General features: G+C 41.4%; 1 protein-coding gene across 1 annotated transcript; it reads right to left on the bottom strand.

Moving 5' to 3' along the window:
- Positions 1–981: 981 nt before the first annotated feature.
- Positions 982–9,068, bottom strand: LOC141748031 (E3 ubiquitin-protein ligase RNF170-like). The gene is made up of 5 exons (XM_074599355.1): positions 8,880–9,068; positions 8,635–8,743; positions 4,216–4,289; positions 3,613–3,723; positions 982–2,556 (listed from the first exon to the last, which is right to left on the bottom strand). The coding sequence occupies exons 1-5, from the start codon at positions 9,066–9,068 to the stop codon at positions 2,251–2,253; spliced, it is 789 nt and encodes a 262-aa protein (XP_074455456.1). The 3' UTR covers positions 982–2,250.
- Between the last annotated feature and the right edge of the window lie 3,400 nt (positions 9,069–12,468).

Genomic DNA, 12,468 nt, shown 5'->3' on the forward strand with positions numbered 1-12,468 from the left:
TCCGGGTCTGTCCGCATCACGTTGCATCAGCCAGACCCAGCTCAGAGCACATGTGGCTACCCGGCCCACCAGCTGCAGAGCTGGGCTCGGCGACAGCAGGTACCGGGAACGCAGAGGGAGAGGGAGAGAGGGCTTTCCTTCCTTAAACTTACTTTTGTTAAGGCTCAGAAACCTTCCTGGCTGCCTGCTGGCCAAATCCTGTCAACAAAAGGCTTTCATTTGTTCCCAAGTGATTTTTGAAGGCTGCCCTGGACAGTCAGTCCTACTGCCAGGCTCGCAACAACAGGTCGTGGCATAACTGGGCTGTGGATGGAAAGCATTTGGACACTGGTTGTAGTCAGCAAAAATGTTTCACCTCTGACAGTACAAATTTTTTTGATCTTGCAAGACCCAGACACTGCCACTGCCTTCAGTGAAATTCTCTCAGAAATTACTCCTTTCTCTGCCATTTGTCTGTTACTTCTTTAAAAAAAGGTACTATTCTGTTTAAGAAGCAAAACCAGGGTCCCCACCTGAAGGAGAGGATTAAGAAGCAAGGGGGTGACAGACCAAAAGAGCGTATTCAGCTCAACTATAACTAACTCTGTTATAGATCACTCGTGAGAACCCTTCTTTTCTCCAGACTGCAAACTGCCACCCCCTTGGTGAGCCCGTGTTACGCAAGAGAAACCACCTCCAGTCCCCTCCGCGCAGTCAGTATCCCGATCAATGGACTCCATCTTTATACGCTTAGCTTGATAGAAATTCCATTCTTTAGTATTGGCATAGGCTGTAATTCCCACTTAAATGCAAACAGAAGTTACACAATAACAAAATTACACTTAGAGAACTTGGAAAATAGTCGTTTCTGGGTTTTTTTATGTTAGTAGTCAGCACTCAAAAACATCTGGTAATTTTTTTAAAGAAACAATGCACTTCCTGCCTTGTAGTTCATGGAAAAGCAATTGTTGCCATTTCCAAAGTACCCATTGTTAAGAGAAACAGCTTTACAAGTTCAGGGACATAATTAAAGACAATGAAAGTTGATGGGAATAAAATGAAGAAACATCATAACAAAAAGATTATAACAAGCAAGAAAACAACTGCAACATGATGGTATATCGTAGCTTACGATTCAAGGGCACAATAAAATATGTCAACCGAAAATATAAACAAGGAAAAAGCAGTTGGAGACCAGTGTATTGTGAACAATAAATATTCATAAATTTTAATATATCTATTTTAATATACAATTCCTATGAAAAAGTGAAGGCCTCCGTCTGTAAATACAGAGCAAATGTACAGATTATACCGGGACGGGCGCGTAGGGTTGTCTGGTCCTGCACCAGCATTTTTAACTCTTTGCAGCTCAACATAAACAGATGTGGACACCCTCCCCCAACTTCGGCACACTTGCCATAAACTTCCTGCTATTTATATCAGCATCATGAATTTGGCCTTGATCTCTCCGGCTGAGCTGGTACCAAGACTTACAAGGAAATCACAAGGAGTGTGTGAGGTCTAGAAGGGAAACAAACAGTCCTGCTGACTTTGTTAAAGCTCAGATGCCCAGAGTTCCGGGAGGCTGTGTACCGGGCACAGGCTTATACGAAAGAGTACGCAGAGATTTGTTCACATTTGTTGCATGAATTTTTAATGCCTTTCTCCCCTTCTAATACTACTTTATAGTTGTATTTTTGTTCCAAGCCAGTGTTACTACCAGTCTCCTATTATCCATTTTAAAATCAGGACTGTACTCATTGCAGAGCTGTAAAAAAATCTGTATTCCAGTGGATGTGTAATCAGCTATGATAAGACAAAGCACTGATACCAGATTTTGTAGCGATACTATCTAACATTCCTTGTATTATACAAGACTTAGCGATTGTAATGTTTGCTAGGTTCTCAAATTAAAATTTTATTTAAATTGAGCCAAGATGTAAAATGTTACAGCTCAAGAGTTCTAAAATTCTTCAACTGCAAGTTGTTTGGCATTGTGATTTCGGGCTCTGTTCATAGCTTTAGGCATTTTCAATTCAGGCACTTTGAAGGTAAGTTACAGAAAAGCACAACGTGAAAGAGTCTAGCAAATATACAGTGGGGTGTAAAACTGGCCACCTAAGCGCTCGCACACCGGCTCGCTTGGTATTGCTGAGTCCTGCTTCCACCTTTGTCAGCAGCAGAATGACAAATCCGTCATACACTGCCCCGAATCAGAGAAGCCTGCCATCGCTCGGTGAAGTTTGACCGAGGAATCCCAGTTTGAGTCAGTCAGGACTCTGACTGCACGCTCGGAGCTGCAGACCTTGCCATATTTACCCCATTCGATGCAATTTGCTGACAAATATTTATCATGCAAATTAATAGAAGGGAAACAACCGCCATGTCATCAGCTGTTCCAAGCGTCCTACAGAGAGGCCCAGGCGTCGTGTCAAATGGAGAAGACAAGCATATGATTGTTCCAAAGGAGCAAACAGCAACTCTTAGGAAAAAAATCCATACGAGACCATGCCAGGTGAAGATTCCTCGCAAGGCAAGAGTCAGGAATAACGGCATGTCATAAAGGTAATCTGCAAACTAAATATTCAGATGAGCTACATTATTTTGCATTCTGATGCAGGCAGTTCTTTCAGTTCAGTGTGTCTCGAGCACTTTTAGATTCAAATCTCTTGAATGCAGAAACTTCCTGTGCTGTCCAAATCCACCTACGCTGTTCAATTATTTTCCAGTACCTAGAGGCACACTTAAAGGACTCTCTGCTCCCCCGGCACTTTGAAAAGAAAGTATTACGCTTGACATTGAATCCTTTTGGAAACTGGGCCTTAATGACTGCACTGAGTATGTGCCTGTCTTTAAAATCGGACAGCAAGTGTAGGCTGTGAATGCTTGAAGGTGAGCGTTCAAGTTCCTCGCCTTGGTGTGGAAAGGAACAATAGGACCGAGTGATTATTCCTCTTCATTAATGCTAGTTTGTTGGGTTGAAAAATAATATTCAGTGCTTAGCTTAGTTTGTAGATTGAAACAGACTCCACAGTCCTTTCAGGCCTCCTACCAGGATGTGACAGGAGAGGAAGATTTGCTTTGGTGATATTCTACACCCTGTCAGGAATGGGCCTCACTTGTGCCTTCAGCCCTCATCTTTCACATCATTTCCACTGCCTGTCACGTCTCTGTACCAGCTGGGATTCCAGCTTTAAAAAACTGCAGAGCCACTGTGGACTGTTCGAACTTGGCAATACCAGGGGAAAAAACCAGCTGCTTTCTAAGCTGGAATCTGATTTGAAATTTTAGAGACAAGTTAAAATCCTGGAGTTTGAATTTGAGTTCATATTTGAAAGTTCCAGCCCGACCGTTTCTAGTTCTGCTTTGCGTCCTGTGCTGGATCCCACACTGATTTCTCCTCCCTGCCAGGGTGACTGCAGGACTCCTCTGAGCTAGGAACGCTGAGAAGCACCTTTTCTAGAAGGTGCTGGACCCAGCAGCAGTTGGTAACACTTCCACTATGGTATCGCCAATAAGTGCACGGAAAGGTAATTCACATAATGATACAAACTAGTTTTCATTGCTAGGTCTCTCAATCCTCTGTGTGTTATGCAGTACTAACTAGGTAAATGTAGATTTGCAAATACTTACGGGTCGAGGTTGCCCTGAGAAGCGCTTGTTGTAATCTCTGATGTCATGTACGATTTGTTTACTTGGCTGATCTTGGTGTTTTTCACAAGAGATGTTACCCAGAACAACCACCTTCATAAGAAAAGACTGCCATTAGCACGGTGTATTTTAATCTCCAGTATAAGGATAGCGTTCTGTAGTACGTACGTGTCTCTCCATAGTCTCTCTCTTGCAACTGGACCTTTGTCCAGCTCCAGCAGTTCCACAATAGCAAGAACATTTTCCTTTTATAACCTGCATCCAACCTTCCAGTACAACAGGCAGCCTCTGACCGGGGTCAGATGAGATTAGGAACTTCCATATTGCTTTTTATGGAATGTTATCCCAGAGATTCAATAAACTATACAAAAGTAAAATGCTGGAGGCCTGTTTAACATTTCACAGTGTTGCCTGCTATGACATGTGTCAAATGATAAATGCGAATTGCTGCAGGGTCATTCAAGTCTAAGTGGATTTTGAAATGCTTGGGAAAATTAGGGGATAAATAAAGTTGATCCCAAGAGCCCAGGCTTGTCATTTCGTATGTATCATACTGCAGATGTGTACGAGGGAGGTAAGTCTTACCTTTTGTCTGCAGAGAGGGCAGGTTATCGCTGCTAACCAGGGACTATGCTTCCAGTATGTAATCAGACAGGAACCTACAAAAAGAAAGAAAAAGAAACAGAAATTAAGATACATTAAATATATTTGAAGATATTTAATGTTTACAAGGAAGTTATCAGAATTAATAAACCCTCTTTCTACAACAGACTGTAAAAATGAATTTAATTCCTTGCTTTCATTTTAGTACGTGGTTTTACTCTGCAAAGTGACTGTAAAAATGGAGCCTCAGCTCTTCTACACTAGTATGCACAGAGATACATGGACCTCCTAAGGGAGACTTTGATTCAATTTCTTTTCCTGCGGATAGTGTCATTCCTGAATCTCCCCTGGCTGTGGCTGAAGCACCGGGGAATACAGGTACCCTTCAGAGCCAGCGCCGGCTGCTGTGCACAAAAGCAGTGCAGCTGCATGAACGCCGAGTTCCTCCAGAGCCAGTGTGGCTTTTAAGGGTTGTGAGGGTCAGTTATCCCAAATAAACCAGTACGCACAGCCGAGGGACAGCTTGGTGATGCAGACTTCTGGTGGCATAACACGTCTCTGCGATAAGGTATCATACAGCGGGCTATTTTGTCTATCTGATTATTTTTTTTTCTCTCTTACTGTATTTCAACTCTGTGACCGTTCTGGAACTGCGTAGCTCTGGAAGAGCGAGTTGCTGCATTCTTTTTGATTCTTCTTGCCCAGACAACGGTGAGTTTCCAAATACATCGTCATCTCTTCTTATACTAAGGTCTCAGGTGTGAAAGAGGGCCGAGTGTGAGGACAGTGCGATTAGACTGCACGTATAACTGAGAGCAGTGGTTGACATACATCAATGTCAGAGCTGGCACTAACAGCAAAAACAGCAAAGCATAAATAGCGTCTAATCAGAAGCAGCACAGCTTGACTTTCAGCTCCCGGGCGCAGCGTGCAGTGTGACAGGTCAGGAAAAAAAATCTCAACATTTAAACTGATCAAATTTGACAAGGACCCCAGTGAAAACAGAAGCAGAACGCTGTGCCGCCATTTTGATGGAATTGTTTTATTGAATTGAACAATGCTCTTTATTCTTAAAAATAACCAGCAAGCACTTTCTCATAAGCACTATTGTAACAAGAAGTTTTCAGGAGCCCTCGGTGCAGCAGTATAAAAGCGCTCATGATGCTATCGGTTATGTCCTGTATACTAAGGATGATAAATTTGGCCCAAAGATATTTTTTATGAACGTTGCTCTGACTTGTCCTTTTTACTGTGTTTTCATTCGAGTGCAGGGTTTGTCTTTATGACTCTTCTGTTTTGTTTGCACATACAGCCCGGTTGGCTGGGCACGCGGCTGTGTTTGTATCTAAGTCCCCATGTGGTACGGATAAACTCAGCCTGGCAGCCAGCCTCCAGCTTTCCCTTGAACTTCTGCATTTGACAAGCATCGTGCCTGGCTTCAGGAACTGCTTTGACCTTCTGGGTCCAGATCCTGGATCGTCATCCACACGGCTCTGTTGCTCATTCCCAGTAATGGCAATGGGGGACTGGTGGATCCCATAGTTCTTCAAGGGCTTTCAGAAAAGAGCCCTGTGGAAATTAAAATTTGCTGCGTGCAGAATCCTTTGTTTAGTAGAACAGGAAAGGAAGGACTTCTCTGAAGTTGACCTATTTGTGCTTCCGTGCGTTTTTCATAAAACAGACAAAATCCTGGTTTAATCTGGCTGGCTACACAACCTTCCGCGGGAGTCCATAGGTTTCTCTAAAATACCTCTGTGGTTATTGTTAATTAGAAAAAAATAATATTGCTCAAGGATTGCTTTTCAGTTGAACTTCCTGAACATATGGTTCAAACTGAAGCTGAAAAGGAAAACTTCAGGACAAACTGTATGAATTACTACTAATAATAAAATCAGACATTTTTTATAAGTCCACATTAATCTTCTTTAAAAGCTCTGGGTTGACCACATTTTTTAAATAAAACTTTTACCAGAGCGGAATTTATTAAGAGAGCTCAGCGTTGCCTTAGCTCCATTCCACGGGGCATCGAGAGAAGTTTTATTACTGATTTCAGTCACAACAGACTTAGATCTACGCAGAATGGTTTTGATAAGCCCGATGTAAAGTTTTATTGGTTTAAGACATGAAAAGCAGACATGTTACAGAGGCCGCTTCTACTATATAAACATAGTCATAACATATATAATGCATTGCACTGGAATCAAGGCTTCAGAGTGTAAATGATGATGTACTTGAGGCAAGTAAAGCCGAGCTAGATATATGCAGCTAACAATAACAATATATACCAAGTTTGTATATGGTACTTCTTCTCTGCAGGTCTCAAAATAAAATAAAAATAAAGTCCATGTCATTATGTCATATTCACAGATGGAAAAGGGAAAATTAAGCAGGCCAGAGAAAGAGGGAAGTTGATGTTGTTTGTCTGTCTGTGTACTTGAAACTCTGACTTCTGTGACATTCTTTGAAATACGTTTTGAGGCCATATGCTTACTCTTTGTCCTGGAGTGAGTTACATTCAAAGCATCCTTTTCCTGTGTGTTATAAAACAATGTTGTAAAAACATGAAACAACCTAACGTCACTCATGAGGTAGACGAGCCCTACAAAGTGTCCCTAGCTGTTGGTGATCCACCGATGTGTTGTGGTTTCGGAGGTCGGAGATAGTGGCAGTGATGGTGAGGAGTTGTGCTCTGTGAGCATCATTTCAATCTAACCTAGAGAAAAATGACACTTCCTAAAGATAAAAACGTGCTTTTATTGCACCAGCATTAACAACACAGAACCTTGTTCTCATTTATGCTTGGGTCTTTTTATAACACTCCTACATGGTGAAAAAAGTGTAAATGGCTTGTAAATATAATGCACTTGCTTTGAGGTCTCTGTAAAATACCAGAGCAGTAGAAAGGAGCTGTATGGTTCCGACCAGTGTCTTCTGACATGTCCTGCTGTCACAGGATCAGTTATTGTCGCCTCCAGCCACCGGCCTGCCCCTCTGCCAGAGACTGCTGATCTCATGCTGCACAGTAGCACTGAAGTTCCTTCATGGGTAGCTTCAGCCTCATCAGATCACGAACTCTAGTCCTCTTCTGCCAGCCCTGCTGTGGGGATGACAGCAGGGAACCTGATAAGCAGCGGGGGCGGCAGGGTTGTAAACTTCACCTGTAAATTCACTGGATAATGTATCTCAGAGGTCTGAGAGAAACAACGTTCTGTCCAAGTATGCTGGTGGCCTTATCCTGCTGCCTTTCAAAGCAGGTGCAAAGCCCCCGCTGGCTCTCGTGGTGCAGAATGTGGGCCTTAAAAATCCTGAAATCCCCTTTATAAATGCAGTTATGAACATAACTCCCTCCACTGCTCTGTGCTCCATCCTTGTACTGCCTTTGAAAAATTATTTAAATTTTGTCATCCTAAACATATGGTTTAGCAGCCTCAAAGAAGGCATTTAGCAGACACATTTATCTACAGAATTATGTATTTATTAGGTTATCCAGAGACTCTAAGTGCACTGGGTGAGGACAGGAGACCACACCACGGGCAGCCTCAACAGAAGGACACTCTAAATCTGGATCTGTCCCTTTCCACTTAAGGCAGATCCTGGACTGGAATAAACAGTGACTGAGCATCCATCGTGATGAGATATCTTTGAACAATCTTTCCCTACATGAGCACATGGATTTACTTAAAAGAAAGATAAACAGATTAAAAGAAGACTGGAAGACCAGAAACTCACTTTTTTGAATTGTTTAATATGTAACTTCCACTAATCTTTTTTTGTTTAGAAAGCTTTTACAGGACTACAAGGTAGTTATGCCTTCTTGCTCCAGATCACTTCTGCTTTATTTTGAGCAATTGTTTCCCATGGAAAGCAAGTCTCTGGAACAGAATCAGACCTGAAATCATGGTGTTTTACTCCTGATTTTCACCAATATAAATACAATCAGAATCAATTTTATGGGACAGCTGGATTTTTGTGCTGTTGAGTATTGACATATAAAAAGACAATCTGTCTTCCTAGAAGTGAGTTCATGCTTGAAGATAAGACTTTTACAGTCACAAACTATATGATTATTAGACTGTTGATTTTTGTAAGGTTTTCTTGCATAGTTGAAGACAAACTGTGTGTTTTTCTGCAATTTTGCCCATTCCATGAGTTTGTTTTGTAATTTAACAGTACCGTGCAAGATGATCTGTTTCCTTTTGTTGTCTTAAGGCTTTTTTAGGCCGGGGCGGGGGGCGGGAAGGATATGATGATGGGGCTTCTCCTGCTTCTAGTGAGATCTTACATTAATTCCAGGGAGACGGGCTTGGTCCTGGTTCTTATACAGGACGTGAGATCTCTGTAAGAAGTGCACTGCATGTAGGACCCTGTATAAGCACTGCACTGTCAGTCCAGAAAACTTACCACAGAATAAATGTCCGCAGTTGGTTTCTACTGGGAAAGTAGCTGTCTGGAGACAGATGGGGCAGCTGAAGTCACCGTGATTGCTGGGTTGCCAAATTTGGAGTGAATCCTGGAAGGGAAGTAGTACAGAGTCTTCAATAAATTAGTGTTTTGATCGTCGTATTCAGTTCATTAATAATAATTTGCTATGATTAGCAGAGAGTCACAGAAACTAAGTACAGATGTCAGACATAACTAATTGTTACCTTGGCAGATAATGAAAGCGAGGCACAACGAAGTGAAGTGCTTTGTGTAATCCTCCAGAAAGGACCAGTCTCAGAGGTAAGACCATGGTGCCACGTTTCTGCTTCCAGTGATACATCCACACACCACTGGATAATATTTATGTTTTGAAAGCCAGGTGAGTTTGAACCACTGGCTTCTCCAGCTGTCATTATTAGTCAGACAGCGCACGGAGTCCGCTTTAGTAGCCTCTGGATCTTTCTTCTACCTCCTTTGTAGTCATGTCTACCACTTAAATGTACTGAAATATAGTTTGGGCATTCTCTGCCTCCCGTGGGTGGCAGAGTGGCATCCTTAGCATGTACCAGAGGCTACATAGCAAAAAGACTCCTTCAAGTAAATAAATTGCTTCCAAACAATCCTTCCCTTTGCTTAGCAAAGTCTATAATTAAGAATAATATTAAGCTTTGTTTTTACAGCGCTAAGATAAGAATTTTGTAAGCCTCTGAAATGCTAAAGAGGCATTTTGGAGCACATTTGTATCGTAATATTTCTGTAGGGGAAAGCCTGAAGGATGTACGTTGGTCTTCCAGTCTTTGCTCCTAAATCATTGCCTGGAAACAGGCAGAATCCATTTGGCGGTATATGCATCTATGACAACATTGTTTGATACAGTGGGAGATAAAAAAAATATCTCTTACTTGATTCCCTACCACATTGAAAGTTTTCGCTACCTTTATTATGATGCGTTAGATAATCTGTCATGGATGCTGGACCTACCTACTTTGTTTTAGCGCGCCGTGGAGAAACTTGCATCTACCCATATGTTCGATTGCCATAACCACAATGAGATCAGTCTTTGAAGAAAATGCAATAATAATGTGGTTAGTGTCCTTTCTTTCTCAAGATAATGTTATCGGAACGTTTCTATCAGTCCCAGAAACAGAGGAGCGCTTCTGAAATTGGGTGGGAGCTTCCAAGGAAGTTCCTCCACTTTAAGGCAGAGTCTGGATGGTTATTGACTGTCCTCCACTGCCTACGCATGTTTAGCGAGGTTCAACAGGAGATGGCATCAGTTACAGTTTTACTTTGTATTTTGATCAAGGAATTATGAATTTCACATGCTTCTTTATGACCACAGAGGTGCAGCATTATATGGAATGGGTATTATTTCTCCATTACTGAAGTAAGGCATTCAGCTGAGATGCTGGCATACTTTGGGATTGCACTATCCCTGTATGCTTCCTGTCCCTTCTTGCCCAATTTGGATTGCTTATTTGTTTTTCAGATACCTGATTGGCACCCGTCTGCACGGTGGATCAATGAATTGATCAATTCCAAGTATTTGACCTATTTATAGAAGTTTTGATAAAGAGAAAATTGACTAGATCCTATATTTTGCATGTCAAACACTGGAAGATCTGGAGTGACTGAAGATTCAAGCACATTTGAAAACAGACAAAGATTTCATTTAAGTAATTAATTTTTCTAACGTAATGATTCAAAGAAAGAAGAGAGAGGTCGTAATGTAGGTCTGCCAAAGGAACGAGCAGGAAACCGGCTTTCTTGCCAGAGCCATGTCTAAAATTACGAGTTCACCAAATTAGTAATTTTAAATCAGCACCTTTAATACCAGTCTTTCCTTCCTATAATCAGGATCTGTAAATAAGAAGAACCAGAGGTTTTAGAACAACGTGCCATAACTACTGGAAAATGCCTTTCTCCTTTACGGTTTGTGAAGTTTTATTTGTTTCTGATTCTCAACAGAAAAAATTCAGATGCTGAAGGCGTTTACATTGTTTTCAAGTTTTCCTCTCCATGCACTGATAAGATGATTATTTCCTGCTGAGATAACAACCACACAATAGCCCAACAAACCTGGGCTGACTGGATATGAATAACCCAAACACAACAATGACCAGATTCAAGTCCAGTACGCTGACAAGTGAACTCCAGGCAAGCAGGTTTTAACACAATTCCACCCAAATTCCATATGGCACATAATCTTCCTGTATTTTGACTTCCCCTTAAGTACTGATGGGGTATTTGCAGATTCAGAAGAGCATTATTTCAACTGATACAAGCTGTAATAGTTTTCATCAGCTGAAGAACTGCCCCAGAGCAGTTGTGTTTATAAACACTGCATACATTACCTAAGACGATTAGGTATCTAGTCTTTATTTTTGCAAAGTAATAACACACGCATTTCTTTAGCTTTGTCTCATACAACAAAGGGAAGCAAATGTGTTTCTGATTATGCAATAGATACTGAGTCAAGGGAAACCCAGCATTCCCAGACCGTAACTGATGGAAATTTTGAAAAGCTCTCTTGCCCTCTGCAACCTCAACAAGTTGAAACCGCTCGTGTATTTTGTATTAGAATGTGTTGTACAATAATTAACTTACTATATGACTCCTAGGGGACAAATGATTATAGTTTTTTTCCAGATGACTCATCTTCTGCTGACTTAATGAGCAAGTCCACAGAAACAGAGTTTGTGCTGTTCAGAAAATAGGAAAATTGAATGCTGCTGTGTTGCCGTGTGATGCCGGTTCTGGCTGCTGAGTAAGCTACCACGCGAAGGGGCTGGAAACTCGTCGGCTGAGGGCAAGTTGGTGTTGAGACTTTGAAAATGCTCTTCAGAGCTAGGACTCTGTGTGTTAAAGCAAAGAACCAGGCAATGATTCTATACTAATGACACTGGATGAAGAATTCGTGCATATATACGACAGAGAAAAATCATTTAAACTCGGTACCATGAAGCAGCATTTTTTCATCTTCTTGTAATCTCTCTCTCACTGAATGAAGCAAGGTGGGAACCTCGACCAGCTGTGGCAGTATGACTAACAGGTGGCAAATTCCGAGGGGGAAAAAAAAAAGGCAGTTCTTTACACAATTAAGTAGGGGACATTCTTGTTATGGATGCTAGAAATTTCTGAGTTCAACAGGTACTGGGCATCAAGTACTATTAAATGCAAAGGTATTACCTCTGACTGAGGAAGTTCCTGAACCATAAATTGCTAGAGAATGAAAGAGTATTCTGGGGAAGCATCATTAATGTTTCTTTATTCTGCTGTAGGCATCCATTGCTGCAGAGAGGGTAAGGTGGCCCTGGTTTGACCTGCTATAGCCAATCTTACATTAATAGAGCATTTTGGAGAAAATAGAGACTCAGAGTCACCTTCAGCAAAGGTATCAGTGGCTTAGTCTTGTCTTGAGTAGATAGACTAGGAAAAACATGCTGAATCTTTCATTTATTTTTAATAGATTACGTGCACATAATCAAATTTCTGATTTTTTTAGTCTGAGCACTCAAAATGGTGCTCGAGTCGGCTTTATCCTAGTTATAAGGGGACCGCCCAGCTGGATCTGATAGAAAGAGAAGACAGATGATATCTGACATAGCTATAAGTCTGCCAGAATTAATTTACCCCTTCCAAAATCTTGAGCCAACCTTTGAACATTTGAACTAGCAGATTGAATTAGACATTGAAGTAGCGGTTATGGCAGTTAATATTTTGTGTCATGAGGCTGTGAGTTTTTGATGGCATTAAACAGTCTTAACAAAATAAAATATTTAGTGTGACTTAGCCTAAAATGACAGGTTTTAA

The sequence above is a fragment of the Larus michahellis genome, chromosome 8 (genome assembly GCF_964199755.1).
Source record: "Larus michahellis chromosome 8, bLarMic1.1, whole genome shotgun sequence".
NCBI lineage: Eukaryota > Metazoa > Chordata > Aves > Charadriiformes > Laridae > Larus > Larus michahellis.